Consider the following 19939-nt stretch of genomic DNA (forward strand, 5'->3'; position numbering starts at 1 on the left):
CAGGTTTCCCTTTGCATAGCATACAATACAACAATAACCAGGTTTGATGAAGTCTTGTGTGATAAACCACCATATATGTTTTATAATGGCATCATTGAGACACAGGTCTATTCTCAGTTTGATTAAAGAAGCATTTAGCCTTTTGGGAAACATAACCAATACATTTACAGGTAATATTACAGTGGTAGTACATAGGTGATAAAAAATGTAGTAGGCCAACACACATTAGGCTAAATCCTCAACATTCAATTGGTATAGAAAGAAATACCTGAGGTAGAGTGGCGTTTTTTGGAAGGGGTTTCTTCTGTCCCATGAGTTGCCTGCTACCGCAACGTACACAACTGGTCCATCCCTTTTGGACTTTCAAATGCACCTGCCCTTTCTTCCAGATCCTCCAATCACCTACGCATCAGAAGCCGGATCGGATTTTGATTGGCAGGCGTACATGACAGATTTAGTGTGGTATGCATTTTTTTATGTAAGTATTGGGATAACGCATATTTGTCACTTGAGGATAACGATTCAACTTTTATATCAAATAAAAGTAATTGTTTATTAGAAATAATCTGGTTTATTGCGATTAACCATGTTTCACTGCATTGCAGTTTGCCGTCACAGAGTGTATTGCCGCATATCCCAAATTGTAACACAGTAACGTATTAGGTTAAATGTTGCAGTTTTGGATGACTTCGGGACTTGGATACATTATTTGATACATTATAGCCAATCACTAAGACCAAAGCAAAAAGACGTAGCCAATGATGATAATTGGGGGGTGGGATTTAAGATCAGCCCGGAAGTACAGTAGTGCACAAGGACAAAGATGGAGAAGAAAGTAAACAGCGTCGCCTTAAAAGTTGAAAAGGTACAAAGCACTTTAAACGAAATTTGGCTTGTACAGAGAGCTGGGTAGGTTAGCTTACATGATAGTAAATATTGTTTTCTTGTAAAACATCACATTTTAGCTGAACATGGCTCAGGCAATTATAACACTACAAATACCCTACACTAATTTACTTACATATAAAATATATATATCTAATTGAAACTACTGGACAAACTACTGGACATTATGTGTATAACCCTCCAAAGCAAACTGAATTATCCCTGAAATATGTTCTTTACAGCAGGATGGACGAGACAATGGCTACGTTTACACAGGCAGTCGAAATCGGATCTTCTTTCCACAAATTGGTATTTTGACCAATCACATCCGAAGCACCATGGCAACGTGCTATATTTTACAGCGAAGGCTGCAGCAGAAGCGAACGCCAGCCAATAAACACAACATTGTTTCACCTTCTTTAACAAAAGACTCATAAACAGACAATAGGCTACAGCTTGTTTCACAGTTTCTCCACTAACGATGTACTGTATCTCGACAACGTTGAGTGCATGGGGGGTATGTACCCAGCCTAGTACAGTACCTTCCACAAAAAGTATTGGTCGATAAGACCAATTAGTGAAAACAAGATCAGGCTGCCGATGTGGGCTGCCGTTGTGAACACAGCATATGTGGATTGCCCCATAACAGAGACCTGAATGGTGGAGAGCAGAGCACTTTAGCCTGTCTCTAGGAACTCTGGTGTAGCTGGAGCGACTCAACCCCAGGATCAGCACAGACAAACCATACCAGCCAAACAGTCAGGTCAGTCCCCTGCAACAGGTATCATCATATTTAATCAGATAGTTTATTGAACCGGTGTCTGTCATGAGAATGAGGGAAACAGACTGTACTTTATGCAGTTCTTTCAAATCACCAAGAGATGGCGACACATGCCAAGCATTACATTTACTATGCTGTTACTGGCCTTCATTAATGATTGTGTAAAAGTATTTCCACACAAATGGGTTTTCATTACATTTGATTTAATTTGAGTCCTTGGTGGAAAACCCAGGCATGTTGTTTACTCAAACAACATTGTATGAGTAAATGTGATGTAGTGTCCTCCTCTCTCTGCAGGGGCCAGAGGGTACTGTCTTTCCTTCTTTTCTTGCTCTACTTCACTGTTTTGTTCCCCACTGTCCCTCCTGCCAGGCATACCAGCCTGGAAGAAGGACTTTGGAGAGTGTGGGAGCAGTGGTGGGCGGGGGGAGTTGTGGCAATGGCAGTGAAGGTTGCTGCTCAGATATGACATCATCCTCTCTTTCTCCCGGGGAGATCGTGAGATCATGGCTGTCATGAGGCATTTATGGTGTCTTAACTGGCCCAGATAACATTATCACCCACTGGATCACTGAAATTCAATTAGCTTCTTAACAACTCTGTGGTCCGGACAAAAAAGGACATCTGTGGACGTATGAAGCCCACTTCCCCATATAACAATGTGCTATCTTTTGAACAGAAAGGATATTTTCTATTATGTAGATTTTGCTTCACCATGCTTTTCCTGGAGGGTATGGCAGGCAGGCACCGCACATCTATTTGCTTGCTCAAAATGTGTTTGTCAGATTGGTAACAGTTTGTGGGTGTAAGTGTTAATTATTGTGCAGAGGAAATTCTTTTTTCTCTCCTACCAATTTACCAAACTCATTTACATAATTTTGAATGTCATAGCCTAATTTGCTGTTAAGGCAGGCAAATCAGCAAGAGAGTGCTGGGATGAGGACAAATTGAGAGGGGTGGAGGAAACATTGCAATTATACAAAACTTGTATTCTCTTTTCATGCGTTTGGAATCGTTTTGTTGTTTAATGAGAACAAGCATTTAAATGATCTGTTCAAGTATCTGAATGCCTGAGTATTTTAAACCTGATTTTCATTTAATTTGTAGGGCTACTACATATCATTTTTTAGATGCAGCCTACTTAATTTTCCATAATCAATTACTCTTATGTTATGGGTCTGGTCTATGCAGAATTATTAAATGAAAAATCGGCTGACTGTAAAAAGAGAATCCATTGTGAATCATGGAATGAACACCTCCCCTTTAATTGCGTGGTTTCTCCCTGATTTCTATAGGTTTCCTTCGTAGTTGCTCTCACTTGCGATCAGTCGTTTCCCAGCGGAACTTTTCTGTTATTCTCCACCCTCGCACGCAGGCTGTCACACTGGAGCGAAATGATTGTTCTTTCCATATTTACGTTCATGGACAAAAGCTATTATTAACATAGGACTACTTTCTACGATCAAAATGAAGAAAAGTGGAATAAAACGCTCGCATACTGAGTGGTAGGACTGAAGGTGTGTCTTAGCGCAATGCACTTTCAGTATAAAAACTGGAATTTATTGAAAAGCTTATTTTAAAAGTTGCAGAATTTACGTGGAAGTAGAATTACAGATTTAAGTGCTTAAATTGTAGTTTGTTTCAATGTTATCATCGTTGTCGATGGTGAAATAATGAACATATCAAAGAGGACAAGAGCAAAGGAAAACATGATTACAATGGGATGTTTTGGACCAATATGTTTTTAAGCATATAAAGACTATTTGATATGGTATAATTGTATTTAATGCGTGTTAAACTGTTACCTGTACTGTTGCTTTTATGTTAGTTGTAAAATATAAGTGCGATGTAACATATTACTTGTCTTTGTTGATTGCCTTCTGTTTTGAAGTTTGACACAGGTCAGGAAACTGTTTTGCTTGTTCTTATCCATGACTTGCAGTTGTTCCTAGTGGATTCAGTATCTGTTAATTAAATCAGACTTTATTACTGGGTTTACAATTTAATTGCTGTTCTCAGGCAAAGTCTGCTATAAAGACTGCTTTATTGTTTCTCTGAGCATTAGTTGTAATTAGTAGTTCCTACTGATTAGTAGTAATTAAAGTCCAGCTGTCACTGAGACTAGGGTTAGGTTATCCTAGTAGTCCTACATTTTGAATGAATGATGACATTATGTTAGTGTTTTACTTCAGAACAGGACACACAATGTTAACCCATCCACTGTCTGTTGTCTATTGAGTCTGAGGTTTAGAATCAGGTCACTAAAAGGAAAGCAAGTAGTTTAACCAGAATCATAATGTTTTCTCTTCACAGAAACCTGTCTTTCAACCCATCAAGTGTCTGAGGGAGCAGAGGTCAAATGGCAAAGTGGCTCAAAGACTATTTGAGTTTTGGGAGCAGGAGGATGCCTCCTCAGCCACCCAAACCAGACTACACAGAGAGTGAGATACTGAAAGCCTATCGGGCTCAGAAGAAACTAGACTTTGAGGACCCATACGAGGACTCTGAGAACCGGGCCAGAAACGAGTCTGGGTCCTCAGACTCCTCCTACCCTGCCTTTGGTTCTCCTCTGAAGTCCGCCAGCCTGGATATGAAGGTTGTATCTCCCAAACATCGTCTCATCAAGATGGACTCTCAGGACCTGGGGCGAACTAAGATCTTACTGAGTGCCATCTCCCTAGAAGATCAAGAGCCTGTAAGTCATTTCCTGTTCCACGTTAACAATCATTACCATTAAAAAGACCTCTCTGCTTATTGATTAAGCCCATATGCAAGTGACTGGTAATGTGAGTCAGAAGTATGCAATGTTTCAATACATCATGCCATGTTTGAAGTGGCCCATAAATTGGCCGGCCTGGATGACTAATGGAAGGAAGCGTTATTGATGGGATGAATGGCTCGTTGAGTGGGGTGTCACAGTCCCCTGAGTTTATGTCCAGACATAAATAATAAATGGTGTTTGGTTTAGCAAGCAGAGAGAGATTCCCATGTGAACACATGGTGAGGAAAGCCATACAGGCCTTAGGCTGCTATAGTACCGTATGCCACACTTGTGCTGCCATCAGGCACATAGACCCACCCTGGATGAGTACAGTATGTGTTGGCAGGAGAACACACAGGCACAGCTGCAAGGGTCAGGGATGCTCAGAATTTCATAGAGAGACAGAGACAGAGAGTAAGATAGTATTTGCCTATAGAGGCAGGGAATGCACATTGATTCAGTTAACAAATCAGCACACACATTATCACTAAGGTAATGCATTAAAATCCACAACTGCATTAAAATCGATCTCTTATTCTCATTTGAAAAGCCTCAAGTGCACAGCTCCTGAAGTGCATTGAAGGTCTAAGGGAAGGTAGAGTTGATACAGACACTCTGCGTAGGTGCTCTGGCTGCCCTCATTAATGTCTGTGTGGAATTCTGGTGTGTGAGAACATCCATCCCCCCATGAACATTGCAATTTAAATCCTGGGCTTTCGATAAGAGCAACTCCACGGTAACAATGATGTTAAAACGCAGTCTTTTCACTTAAAAATGTATGACAAACAAAACCAATGATTGCAAAGTTAAACAAACCACAACTCTATGTACAAGGACTACTTTTAACAATTTCAGCAGAAAATTTTACAAAAACACATTTACTTGAAGAACAGTACAGATGAAAAGTTTGGTAACAGAATGACGGTTTGTGCTCTTAGTGTATAGTGCATTTGGGAAAAGGGTTCAGACTACTTGAGTTTTTAAACATTTTGTTACGTTACAGCCTTATTCTAAAATAGATTAAATATATATTTTTTCCTTATCAATCTACACACAATAACACATTATGACAAAGCAAAAACCGTTAAAAAAATAAAAATAAAAATTCAAATGTACATAAACTGAAATATCACATTTGTATAAGTATTCAGACCCTTTACTCAGTATTTAGTTGAAGTACCTTTGGCAGTGATTACAGCCTTGAGTCTTCTTGGGGATGACGCTACAAGCTTGGAACACCTGTATTTGGGGAGTTTCTCCCATTTCTTCTCTGCAGATCCTCTCAAGCTCTGTCAGGTTGGAAGGGGAGTGTCACTGCACAGCAATTTTCAGGTATCCCCAGAGATGTTCGATCGGGTTCACGTCCGGGCTCTGGTTGGACCTCTCAAGGACATTCAGAGACTTGTCCCAAAGCCCTTCCTGCATTATCTTGACTGTGTGCTTAGGGATTATCATCAAGGATCTCTCTGTACTTTGCCCCGTTCATCTTTCCCTCGATCCTGACTAGTCTCCCAGTCCCTGCTGCTGAAAAACAGGTTTCATCCATAAGCTTGGAATTCAGGCCAATGAGTTCACTCTTGGTTTCATCAGACCAGACAATCTTGTTTCTCATGGTCTGAGATTCTCTACTGTAGGTGGCTTTTGGCAAACTCCAAGCTGGCTGTCATGTGCCTTTTACTGAGGGAATGGCTTCTGTCTGGCCACTCTACCATAAAGGCCTGACAGGTGGAGTGCTGTGGAGATGGTGGTCCTTCTGGAAGGTTCTCCCATCTCCACAGAAAAACTCTGGAGCTCTGTCAGTGACCATTGGTCACCTCCCTGAACAAGACCTTTTTTCCCGGATTGCTCAGTTTGGCTGGATGGACACCTCTTGGAAGTGTCTTGGTGGTTCCATTTAAGAATGATGGAGGCCACTGTGTTCTTGTGGATGTTAAATGCTGCAGATTTTTGTTTGTAACCTTCCCAGATCTGTGCCTTGACACAATCCTGTCTCGGGGCTCTACAGACAATTCCTTCGACCTCATGTCTTGGTTTTTGCTCTGGGTCTAAATACTTATGTAAACAAGGATTTGTCATTATGGATTCGTCATTATGGGGTGTTGTGTGCAGATTGATGAGGAAAACAATTTATTCAATCCATTTTAGAATATGGCTGTAACAAAATTTGGAAAAAGTCAAGGGGTCTGAATACTTTCTGAATGCACTGTATGAGTGATACATTGTAATGTATTGTGTCTTAATGAGTGTCTGTTATACCCCAGGTGGTTCCGTCAGCCCCAGCAGTAAGAGATGCAGATTATTCTGATCCGTTTGATGCTCACACAAATCCCCGGCCAGAGTCTGATCTGGGACCTGTGCGCTGCGAGAACAACGGCTACATGGAGCCTTACGAGGCCCAACGCGTCATCACAGGTGAGTCTGTTACTAGGCTTTGGTTTTTGGATGAACCAAGTATTTCTTTGTCACAGGACAGGTAGGCTAATCACAATTGACGGAATATATTCTCTCCATGGCGTTTTTGTTCATATCTGTCTTCTAGCCTGTTACCAGATCTGTTTGTGGTTTAGCCAACTCCTCTGACTTTGGTTATCATGCCTTCGATAGGAGAGTTGGCTAGAGCCTAGCGTAAAACAGATCTGCCGACGAGGCCACGACGCCCTCCGCTGCAGGAGCGAGACTTTTCCCCTGTCAGATTGTCCTCTGTCTGACTCACAGCCTTACAAATGTCTCTCGCGCTCATCCTTTCCCTAGCGCTCATCCTCCATCCCTTGGTTCAGATCTGTCGTTTCTCATGTTGCCTTTCTGTAGTAACAACTCTGTTTCCTCAGCCACTGTCTGTCAGAGCCATGCAGTGTAGCGTCTCTCACTAGAGTGGTGGAGGGATTCTCCCCTAGTTGCCCTCGGGAATCTGGGTAGCTTTTTAATCCGTCTGAGAGTCAGTGTGTGTTTGACTGTTGTCTTTGCTGGCTTCATTCAAGTCAGAAGCAGTTTATAGTCACAGGGTTAGGACAAAGGGGCTCTTAGTCTTTCAGCTTGGTAAATACACAATGGAGCCTAAGCCAGTGAGCCAGTCAACCCAGGACTGAGTTACTGTGGTATGTCAGTGGGCGTTCCATTAAACACATGGTGGAAGAGGGAAAGCCAGGTGTGACACTGAATATCGCTCTGATTCTCAAGTAGAACAGCTATTATACCCCCCCAGAGACAGATTATCAACTGATGTGTGTTTTTGGCAGATGTCGTCCCCAAGGTATCTTAAATGTGGTTCTGTCACGTTTTTGAAAGTTCAGTTGGGGAGAATAAAGGCAGAACTCAGTTTCTATTCTCTGTCACCCGCCGGTCTGACATACATTTGCATACCGTAATAGATTCCTGATTCCCTTCAAGATATGTTCTCTCCCTTCATGTTCCCATCCATTTCTCATTCCCACCCTGCCTATTTTCATCTCCCTCCCCTAATCTCTTCTATCTCCTCTCTGTTCCCTGACATTCCATGCTCCCTGCACAGGTACAGCAGCATGCCACAACACCAAGCCTGCCTCTGTCTCAATGATTTAACATCAAACCAACCCAGCCCTCCCCTCCCTTCCTCACCTCCTCCCACTTCAGGGTCTGTCCCCAGGGCCGCCTCTGTCGCCATGGAGACGGCAGGGGCGCCCAATAGCAGTCTTTAGTCTGAAGGTTAAAGTTAGCCTGTTCTGCTTTTCACCAGCCAACCCTTCCATTTAAGATCCAGCACTCTTTCCCTCTCACATCACTGCACCTCCATAGATAGGCTGATGGTGGAGACAAAAGATTCTTCCACTTTCCTTCCACCCAATATTGCCTGTTTTTTGAAGCTTTGAGCTTCACAGCCCACATGGCAGTTGTTTCAGAAGTCTGTCTTCGTGTGTTTTTGTTATTTCAATAATCTATGGCTTCTCAGCTCAAAGTCACACGTAACTCTCTGACGGTTGACGGTGTTGGGAAAGATTTTTATAGAACATGCTACATGCTGAGAATTCTGATAAAAATGCAAATGAGACTGGCTGTTGTGAGATGCAGCAACTAGATTGCTGCTGTAACTGTGAAGAGAAGTGCTGTTCTTCTGCTACACGGCTCCGGGTCTAGCCCAGAGTTTAGTTAAGCCTCTCCATATGACGCGTTGAGCCTTCAGCAAGCTGTGCAAACATAATTTGTTTCCCATCCTCAAATTCAACTCATGTTGTTTTTGCTCAACAGGCTTTTCATATAATTTGCTGTGACAGATGCAATTGACCTCCTGTTGTAGGAATCTTGTGTTTTCTAACCATAATAACAGTTTGTTTTCTGTTTCTGTGTTCTAAATTATTAACTGTTGGTTCATAAATCCTTCATGTCTAACTTTGAAATGTGTGTGTTCTCTCTTTGAAAAACAAATGGAATAGTCGCACACTATTCAATGAAATTAGTCAAATGTTTGTGTTCTCTCTAACAGAGTTGCAGCATGGTCCCGGAGTGGGTCGGACACAAGGCGAGGTGCAGCTCTACGACACCCCCTATGAGAAGGGGCGGGGGCGGCCGCTAGGGGTGGGGCTGGGGTACAGCAACCCCCTGGAGGAAGGCAGGGAGAGCCGGTTGCCGCAGGATGACGAGCGGCCAGCAGACGAGTACGACCAGCCATGGGAGTGGAAGAAAGAGAACATCTCTAAAGCCTTCGCAGGTATTGACCTACTTAAACATTTTTATCTCTTTTTTTTTTAATTGAACCTTTATTTAACTAGGCAAGTCAGAACAAATTCTTATTTACAATGACGGCCTACCCCGGCCAAACCCTCCCTTAACCCAGACGACGCTGGACTAATTGTGCGCCACCCTATGGGACTCCCAATCACGGCCGGTTGTGATACAGCCCTAGATCGAACCAGGGTCTGTAGTGATGCCTCTAACACAGAGATGCAGTGCCTTAAAATGCTGCACCACTTGGGAGCGCTGACTGACCTCAGTCCCATCCTCAGCCACCTGAGTAGCTATCTCACACTGTCACTATTACACTCATTAGGGTTTGACTGTTCAGTACATGTATTATTATTATTTTTCTCAAGTTCTATTTTTAGAACACAAGAGCAAGGCCTGCACAGGATTTTTTTCCCTAACATTTTTTCCACACTGTTATTTCCCGAGCCCTTATCACATTAAAGACGCACCTATTTTATTGCAAAAAAACACAATTTAATATGACAGAATATTTTTCCAAATGAAAAAAGTTGCCAGTGCGAAGTAATACACACCCATCCTGCGTGTCTGGAGCTGTTCTTTTCAAAGAGTGATAATTTGAAACGGGGCTTATTTTGGCGTTTTTCAGGGTTACATACCAAAATCTGTGGTCTTTTCGATATAGACCTACAGACGTTTAATTTAGTTTATTCTGCCTGTTCTTTGGAATTTGTTTAAATGGATGAACGATTCCACATTGTACACTGCATGGTGATGAATTACGGCACGGCATCAGTTTGGTGAGTAGGCATAATGATTCTGATGAAAATATGCTCTTTGTCTTTAACCTGTTTTTGCATATTTTCAGTGTGGAACCTCTCTATGTTTAGGGGGGTTATGGCTTAGGCTAACCAATTCTAAATGGCACCAGCAGTTCACAAAGTAGCCTAAGCAGAAAATAGACTGGATACAATTATTCCCAAACTGCAGCTCATTTTTAGAACACATATTTCCCTACTTCAATCAACCAGTCTATGTTTTATTTATGATTAAAACTGTCGTAATTTGGCAAGGAATGTATCTTGTGTATCCTATCAGTTAGACCTTTTTCTACGCCCACCGTTCCTCCGTTTTTATAGGCATTTATTTCTGTAAGCCTAACGGGAGCTTGTGTGCCAACTCAGCATGCGTGTGTAGAGGGAGCGCTTGGAATGCAATTGAGTGAGGGAAAGGGAATATAGGGAGAAGAACTGAGTGATGCTTGCCTTGTTGTGTATTTGAGGGGCAAAAACCAAAACATGTACAAATGGAAAACTAGAGTCAAAGCAAATTGACATGGTCTTCAAGACAAAATGTACCCCCCCCCCCCCCAGACATGCCACAAAGCACATTCCACAAACACATTTTAGAGTTGGTTGAAGCTAGTTTTGACGTCTGTTTGAGTACTCGTCCCTAACACTCACAACCACCCTTTTACACTCAATGAATAATCTTTCACTTTTTACTCTCACACTACTAAACACACACCTTGAATGATCACATTCATGACTACTTGCCAATTGAACATGAGACTGGATGATAAGGGTGACTTTGTGTGTGTTAATGAATTTGCTGTCTGTATCCGACACTTACGCTGAGTATAAAAACATTAAGAACACCTGCGTTATCCATGATATAGACTGACCAGGTGATTTCAGGTGAAAGCTATGATCCATTATTGATGTCACTTGTTAAATCCACTTCAATCAGTGTAGATGAAGGGGAGGAGACAGGTTAAAGAAGGATTTTCAAACCTTGAGACATTTGAGACTTGGATTGTGTATGTGTGCCTTTGAAAGGGGTATGGTAGTAGATGCCAGGCGCACCCATTTGTGTTTTGAACTACCAACGCTGCTGGGTTCTACAGCCCTTAGACTGTAGAGGGGTTCTACTAAGCTATATGGAATTGTTTTAAGAAGGTCATACCAAGGATCATTTAGCTATTTGATTTGGAATTTTAAGACCCCTTGAAGAATCAAAAAATATACTTATTTAAAATAAAATTATATATATAATTTGGCCTTCCTGCTATTAGCCCATACAAACGCAGTGAATAACATATTCACTAATAGAACAACAGAGAGCCCCCCCCCCAAAAAAAAAAAGATCCAAAGGAAGTTTGTTATGAAGTGTACAGGGGGGCAAAAAAGTATTTAGTCAGCCACCAATTGTGCAAGTTCTCCCACTTAAAAAGATGAGGCCTGTAATTTTCATAATAAGTATACTTCAACTATGACAGACAAAATGAGAAAAAAAATTCATAAAATCACATTGTAGGATTTTTAATTAATTTGTTTGCAAATTATGGTGGAAAATAAGTATTTGGTCACCTACAAACAAGCATGATTTATGGCTCTCACAGACCTCTCACAGACCAGTACTTCTTTAAGAGGCTCCTCTGTCCTCCACTCGTTACCTGTATTAATGGCACCTGTTTGAACTTGGTATCAGTAAAAGACACCTGTCCACAATAAAAGACACCTGTCCACAACCTCAAACAGTCACACTCCAAACTCCACTATGGCCAAGACCAAAGAGCTGTCAAAGGACACCAGAAACAAAATTATAGACCTGCACCAGGCTGGGAAGACTGAATCTGCAATAGGTAAGCAGCTTGGTTTGAAGAAATCAACTGTGGGAGCAATTATTAGGAAATGGAAGACATACAAGACCACTGACAATCTCCCTCGATCTGAGGCTCCACGCAAGATCTCACCCCGTGGGGTCAAAATGATCACAAGAACGGTGAGCAAAAATCCCAGAACCACACGGGGGGACCTAGTGAAGGACCTGCAGAGAGCTGGGACCAAAGTAACAAAGCCTACCATCAGTAACACACTACGCCGCCAGGGACTCAAATCCTGCAGTGCCAGACGTGTCCCGCTGCTTAAGCCAGTACATGTCCAGACCCATCTGAAGTTTTCACATTTGGATGATCCAGAAGAAGATTGTGAGAATGTCATATGGTCAGATGAAACCAAAATATAACTTTTTGGTAAAAACTCAACTCGTCATGTTTGGAGGACAAAGAATGTTGAGTTGCATCCAAAGAACACCATACCTACTGTGAATCATGGGGGTAGAAACATCATGCTTTGGGGCTGTTTTTCTGCAAAGGGACCATGACGACTGATCCGTGGAAAGGAAAGAATGAATGGGACCATGTATTGTGAGATTTTGACTCAAAACCTCCTTCCATCAGCAAGGGCATTGAAGAGGAAACGTGGCTGGGTCTTTCAGCATGACAATGATCCCAAACACACCGCCCGGACAACGAAAGAGTGGCTTTGTAAGAAGCATTTCAAGGTCCTGGAGTGGCCTAGCCAGTCTCCAGATCTCAACCCCATAGAAAATCTTTTGGAGGGAGTTGAAAGTCCGTGTTGCCTAGCAACAGCCCCAAAACATCACTGCTCTAGAGGAGATCTGCATGGAGAAATGGGCCAAAATACCAGCAACAGTGTGTGAAAACCTTGTGAAGACTTACAGAAAACGTTTGACCTCTGTCATTGCCAACAAAGGGTATATAACAAAGTATTGAGAAACTTTTGCTATTGACCAAATACTTATTTTCCACCATAATTTGCAAATAAATTCATTAAAAATCCTACAATGTGATTTTCTGGATTTCTTTTCTTCTAATTTTGTCTGTCATAGTTGAAGTGTACCTATGATGAAAATTACAGGCCTCTCTCATCTTTAAGTGGGAGAACTTGCACAATTGGTGGCTGACTAAATACTTTTTTGCCCCACTATGTCCTATGTCTGAGAGATATAAGAAGGATCACGAAACGCACACACACACACACACACACATATACAGTGCCTTGCGAAAGTATTCGGCCCCCTTGAACTTTGCGACCTTTTGCCACATTTCAGGCTTCAAACATAAAGATATAAAACTGTATTTTTTTGTGAAGAATCAACAACAAGTGGGACACAATCATGAAGTGGAACGACATTTATTGGACATTTCAAACTTTTTTTAACAAATCAAAACTGAAAAATTGGGCGTGCAAAATTATTCAGCCCCCTTAAGTTAATATTTTGTAGCGCCACCTTTTGCTGCGATTACAGCTGTAAGTCGCTTGGGGTATGTCTCTATCAGTTTTGCACATCGAGAGACTGACATCTTTTCCCATTCCTCCTTGCAAAACAGCTCGAGCTCAGTGAGGTTGGATGGAGAGCATTTGTGAACAGCAGTTTTCAGTTCTTTCCACAGATTCTCGTTTGGATTCAGGTCTGGACTTTGACTTGGCCATTCTAACACCTGGATATGTTTATTTTTGAACCATTCCATTGTAGATTTTGCTTTATGTTTTGGATCATTGTCTTGTTGGAAGACAAATCTCCGTGCCAGTCTCATGTCTTTTGCAGACTCCATCAGGTTTTCTTCCAGAATGGTCCTGTATTTGGCTCCATCCATCTTCCCATCAATTTTAACCATCTTCCCTGTCCCTGCTGAAGAAAAGCAGGCCCAAACCATGATGCTGCCACCACCATGTTTGACAGTGGGGATGGTGTGTTCAGCTGTGTTGCTTTTACGCCAAAACATAACGTTTTGCATTGTTGCCAAAAAGTTAAATTTTGGTTTCATCTGACCAGAGCACCTTCTTCCACATGTTTGGTGTGTCTCCCAGGTGGCTTGTGGCAAACTTTAAATGACACTTTTTATGGATATCTTTAAGAAATGGCTTTCTTCTTGCCACTCTTCCATAAAGGCCAGATTTGTGCAATATACGACTGATTGTTGTCCTATGGACAGAGTCTCCCACCTCAGCTGTAGATCTCTGCAGTTCATCCAGAGTGATCATGGGCCTCTTGGCTGCATCTCTGATCAGTCTTCTCCTTGTATGAGCTGAAAGTTTAGAGGGACGGCCAGGTCTTTCTTGGCAGATTTGCAGTGGTCTGATACTCCTTCCATTTCAATATTATCGCTTGCACAGTGCTCCTTGGGATGTTTAAAGCTTGGGAAATCTTTTTGTAATACATTTGCAATTTGCAAAAGGCAATACATTTGCTAACATTTCTAAACCAGTTTTTTTGCGTTGTCATTATGGGGTATTGTGTGTAGATTTTGGGATTTTTTTTTTAATACATTTAAGAATATGGCTGTAACATCACGAAGTGGGGAAAGGGTCTGAATCATTTCTGAATGCACTACACTACACATTTTTTTTAAACTGTTACCGGGGGACCTTTTTAGATGAGGCCTGTGGGCATCCTAGAGCAAAATGTGTGTAGCCAAACTGTTCAGATGCTACACACAGAAGTTTGCAGATTGGCTGTACCGACTTCAAGCGAGTCGAGGTGATTGTGGTTGTCAAAGAGAACACCATCGTTTTCGTGAGTCTCATCTTTCCACAGAGGGAGTCATAGTTTGTAGGCCAAACCGTTTGGACGCTATAGATGATTTTGTGAGAAGACTGATTTTCGGGATGTCTCATGATCTGACCAACACTGCTCTATATCTGTCACCTTTCACCGCAGATGCGGAAGTGCGACATCAGCGGATGTGATGGATTGAGACGCATCCGATGCCAATTAATGTCTCATATCTCTAGATTAAACTGACAGATTTCTATGGGGATTTTTTTTAATGCTAATTACATTTCGCTGGGCCGCGGAAATCGACTAGTTTTTAAAGAAGAATTGTATGTATGTATGTATGTGTGCCATTCAGACGGTGAATGGGCAAGACGAAATACTTACCGTTAAGTGCCTTTGAGAGGGGTATGGTAGTAGATGTCAAGAACTGCATTGTTGCTGGGTTTTTTCACACTCAACAGTTTCCTGTGTGTATCAAGACTGGCCCACCACCAAAAGGACATCCAGCCAACTTGACACAATGACGGGAAGCATTGGAGTCAACATGGGCCAGCATCCCTGTGGAATGCTCAGTGTACATCATAAATAATACAAGTTTTTTTTTTTATATTGTGAGGCCCTGTCTCCGTTTCTGGTGTGTGTGTGTGATTGACAGACTGGACGGTGGGCAGTAGATCAGTTACGATATGGCAGGGCAAGCCTACTTAATTGAGCTGCATCTCAGTCAGGAGGTCAAAGTGACAGGAGAATAAATCAACACGCTTGCTTTCACTCCTCTTTTTCATGCATTCGCTCTCCCTTCCTCCCCCTCTTCTCAGTTAATTACATGCTCACGTGTGCATGACTGATCCAGTTCTAATAAGCAGGTGGTCAGCAGAACTGCTACAGCAACACACGACACAGACACAAACACACAGAACATGTTCAAATCACATTACATCGCAGGCATTAAATAGACAACGTAGCGTTGACGGAGAGGATTACTTCCATCGGGTGGGTGACCCTCTCAGAATATTTAAGGAATAAAACCCAGATCTCTTGGACAGGATCTATTACAACACCAATAAGAAATGGTACCAGATGGGGGGACAAAAACCTTCACTCATGATTTCCTGGCACCTGTTTTTCTACCTGCAGTCAGTTAGCTGCCAGCACCCCGGCCTGTGTGAACAGATTGGTTGGAGGGAAAAACAGAAACACTACAGTATGTTCCATTCTCACTTTTAATCCATATTCCCAGTCAGATGGCGAGCATTACTAGGCAGGGTTGGTATGGCAGCACTGAGGGTTAGTTGAAGAGCTGTAGAGAGAGAGGGGGGACGTCCAAGGTTATGGCAGATTTGATGTGAGCTCAGTGCGGATGTTTGTGGATCCCAGCGACTCCGAGGGCAGGGGACAGAAGATAATGAATGACATTGGCTGTGGAGGAGCAGGGAGGGGGTGAGGGGGGGGTCGAGGCCATTGTGACAGGGAGCAATCAGTCATGCGTGGCGCTGACACCTTCGCCTTCACTGCGGCCTCTCCTCCCACAGCGGTGACAGGACTGTCCCTGCAGTCCTCCCTCCCGAGGTGACACACCGCCTGATAACCTACGATCTGCCAGCAGTGCCTCAGCTCTCACCTCATCACCACACAAACTGATTATCAACAGTTACCACAGTCAGGAGAAATATTCCCTTACATTTTTTCGGCACCGAGCAAATTTCAGGTCTGCTGAGCGCAAACTTGAATGTTGTGAATATTCAGTGCAACTTCCAGCAAGCGTTTACTGTGAACACTGAGGCTGTACCTGCTTTAAGTTAGTTTCAGACAATGGTCAAGTAGGCTACTGTAGCTATTTGATCATAATGTAGGCCGACTAGAGTGGCCTACCATCAAAAACAATGGAGAAAATGCATCCCATTACATTTTAACATGGAACTGGATGTTCTATCATTCAGCCTACAATAGCAGCCAATGTGTTGTTCAATGTAGGCCTATATTCCATGAGACTTTTGAAAAGAACATGCAGGGCTTGACATTAACCTGTTTATCCACTTGTCCTTCAGACAAGGTGACTGAAAATGTTGTTGTTTTGATGCAAGTAGCATTTTATACAAAATAAAAATGCATTATTAATCCCATAACATTATTACAGAGAATTAGATACATTATGCTACCTATTGGCTACTTAGCTTATTCAAGCCTCTCTCAAAATACAACACTGCCCCTTTAAGATAAAAAAAAGCTGTTTATCCGAATCACTTTAAAAAAAAAGAAATGTACATGTTTTGTGCTCTTATAAGAAGCAATCACTCTCCCATTGCTGACTACAAATGATCTATAAGTGGGCTAATATGAACACGTGCACACTTGGCTGCATGCAGCTCTTGCTTGGATCTCAAAACAAGAGCATCTACTCATACTGTAAACACGGTCCAGTTTAAAGTGAATAGCACAGATCCAGATATGGCAACGGTCTATTTGCATAAAGGTCTACTGCAGCTCTGATTGGTTATGCTGCACTGTTCTGCCTACAACATCTTTTGCATAGTTATTTCTGCATACTTAGTCTTGCATAGTTTTGTTTTGGTATGTTGTATTGAAAGTGGATAATATTGCATTGATTCGATCACAATTCCCACAGTAAAGGGAAATGTTGATAGTGTTAACTTTCTACAGTTTTTCCCCTTAGTTAAGTTCAATCTAGTGTTTCTCTGCGCGTGCTGATATTTCTTCTGCACGGCAGTCCTGGGGAGCTGCACTCCTGCGAACAAGCGCAGCTTAAAGGGAACATTGGTCAGGAGTGAGAGCAGGATGCACATTTAGAGGTGGCTTTTTGGATAGTTTCATATTACATGCACAATTATGATAATCAGGAAGTAAAATGCTGTGCATATCCTCTTTTAGAGTGGGATGAACAGTATTCACTGTGGAGTCCAGTCCAGCTCAGGTGGAGATCAGTGTCTGGGTGTGAGTTGGTAGTCAATTACGTGACACCAGCAGTGTGAGAGAGCCTGCTGCTGGTAGACAGACATGCCTCAGTCCAGTAGGTTTTAATTAGAACACTACAAACCTGTCACTAGCACCTAGCTCCCCCCTATTACAACCATCATTAATTCCTGTGAATGTTTTAAAATTTAACAGTGAGGGTTGCATAGATAGCCCTGCAGCCATGCAACACCAATTAGTGAGCTAATTTAATGGACACTCATTACTCCACACAGAATGCCCTGTCTAATGAGTAGATGAATGGTGTTAGGTACACAGCATATTTGATCTACAGTATGTGCTTTTAGTATCTGATCTCTGATATCTGGTTTCCCTCCACAAGTAGGAGGCCTTAAATATCATTTAAAGGTCTCTCACACAATATTTTGCAGATACGGAATGTTGGATTGGTTTTCCAGGTGTGAATGTACTGTAGACTGGCGTCTACAAAGACACATTTGTGTGCATGTGTGCGTGCGACGCAGCAATCATGAGATTTCCGTCACCTTGGCCGGTGTGTCCCTGGTCTGTTAGCTCACTCTAAGCTGGCCCTGGGGTTCCCAACTGGCTTCTCCATCAATTTACAGGATGTGTCGTGTCGACATTCTTCCAACCCTCGCGCTCTCTCGCTCCATGTGAAGCTTTACTGATGTTAATGAAAAGACATCCTTCACCATCCAGACTCGTTCCCTCAAGTGAGTTGGATGGGAGGCAGAGTGAGATGGGGAGGGGGGAGAGAAGTAGTGAAGGGATAGATAATGCACCACTGAGTGGGGGAGAGATGGAGGTGTGTGTGTGCGCAGGAACCAACAGAATATACAATCCCAGAAAAATTGAGGCCAAGAAGAGAAATCAGAAAGGGAGGAATAGTAGAAAGCCATTGGTTTGAGCTGAATAAGAAAATGGCAGTTCTGTCCATGAAAATGGATTTCAAATGCCATGTCATATTCCTATTTTATATGCCTTAGTGTGTATTCGTGGATAGGGGTGTTAATTATCTGTCATTAGTAGGAAGAAGTTGCGCCCGGCAGAAAGCCTTTTGTTGGCAGAGAGAACATGGGGAGCTGGGCTTGTTACAAAGCAGATGTCTTAATACTTGTGTTTAATGACGAAATACAGCAGGATTTATCCAATGCTCCTGTCACTTGATTCCAGGATATTTATTTTGATAAAAAATAAAATGGCTTTTTATATTTACTATATTTACTATGAGCTCTGAGGTTGTAGTGCCATTGTCTTCCATACTGAAAGAGTAAAATGGATTGAACTTGTTTTATACTGAAATGCCTTTTTCTTGGTTCAACCAGTGGACCCACTTCAGTGTGAGGTTGTCTTTTGTGTCTGCTGAGTTTATTTTTTTTATTTTTTTTATTTCACCTTTATTTAACCAGGTAGGCAAGTTGAGAACAAGTTCTCATTTACAATTGCGACCTGGCCAAGATAAAGCAAAGCAGTTCGACACATACAACGACACAGAGTTACACATGGAGTAAAACAAACATACAGTCAATAATACAGTATAAACAAGTCTGTATACGATGTGAGCAAATGAGGTGAGATAAGGGAGGTAAAGGCAAAAAGGCCATGGTGGCAAAGTAAATACAATATAGCAAGTAAAACACTGGAATGGTAGATTTGCAATGGGAGAATGTGCAAAGTAGAAATAAAAATAATGGGGTGCAAAGGAGCAAAATAAATAAATTATTTAAATACAGTAGGGAAAGAGGTAGTTTTTTGGGCTAAATTATAGGTGGGCTATATACAGGTGCAGTAATATGTGAGCTGCTCTGACAGTTGGTGCTTAAAGCTAGTGAGGGAGATAAGTGTTTCAGAGATTTTTGTAGTTCGTTCCAGTCATTGGCAGCAGAGAACTGGAAGGAGAGGCGGCCAAAGAAAGAATTGGTTTTGGGGGTGACTAGAGAGATATACCTGCTGGAGCGTGTGCTACAGGTGGGAGATGCAATGGTGACCAGCGAGCTGAGATAAGGGGGGACTTTACCTAGCAGGGTCTTGTAGATGACATGGAGCCAGTGGGTTTGGCGACGAGTATGAAGCGAGGGCCAGCCAACGAGAGCGTACAGGTCGCAATGGTGGGTAGTATATGGGGCTTTGGTGACAAAACGTGGTTTGTACAGGTTTTCAAATATATTATTGAATATTCTGTTCTGAAATGTCAATCTGCCTGCTAGTTCTCGCTCTCGCTCTCTCGCTCTCTGAACATGATGTTGTCAGAATGTAAATATATCACAAGAAAGACCTTCGGGCAAATGGCCTCCACAACCTGTGTGATAGATCCACAGGTTCCCATTAGTAGTAAATGGAGCCCAGATGTTCCCTCTGTTTGAGTGACAGCTCTGTGTGCACCCGGCCAGCAAAAGGTCACGTCACGCCCTTTGTCACAGTGATGAGTGCTGACATGTGTAGGAGGAGGTAAAGGTGATGTCATGAGGGGATTATAAAGGGGCCATTTAGGGTAAATGTTACACTGCAGGCAGGAGGTCGCA

The 19939-nt window shown here is 42.3% G+C and overlaps 1 protein-coding gene across 12 annotated transcripts in view; it reads left to right on the forward strand.

The window, feature by feature from the left end:
• The first annotated feature begins 768 nt into the window (after positions 1–768).
• The window catches only part of LOC110524320 (SH2 domain-containing adapter protein D), a 28143-nt gene continuing 8972 nt past the window's right edge, over positions 769–19939 (forward strand). For 5 of the 12 annotated variants that reach the window (XR_016496233.1, XR_016496238.1, XR_016496235.1 and 2 more), the window contains exons 1-5: positions 774–865; positions 1128–1648; positions 3980–4361; positions 6689–6839; positions 8884–9108. Coding sequence is in view for 5 of the 12 variants with exons in the window: in XM_090235565.1 (XP_090091691.1) it covers positions 4026–4361; positions 6689–6839; positions 8884–9108 (712 nt within the window). In the remaining 7 variants the exon portion in view is untranslated. Of the gene's footprint in view, positions 866–1127; positions 1649–2580; positions 3184–3979; positions 4362–6688; positions 6840–8883; positions 9109–19939 lie in introns of those variants that run through there. The other 7 variants (XR_016496236.1, XR_016496234.1, XM_090235566.1 and 4 more) reach the window with 6 other exon arrangements.

Source organism: Oncorhynchus mykiss, chromosome 5, assembly GCF_057628025.1.
Source record: "Oncorhynchus mykiss isolate SJ-2025 chromosome 5, ASM5762802v1, whole genome shotgun sequence".
Lineage (NCBI taxonomy): Eukaryota > Metazoa > Chordata > Actinopteri > Salmoniformes > Salmonidae > Oncorhynchus > Oncorhynchus mykiss.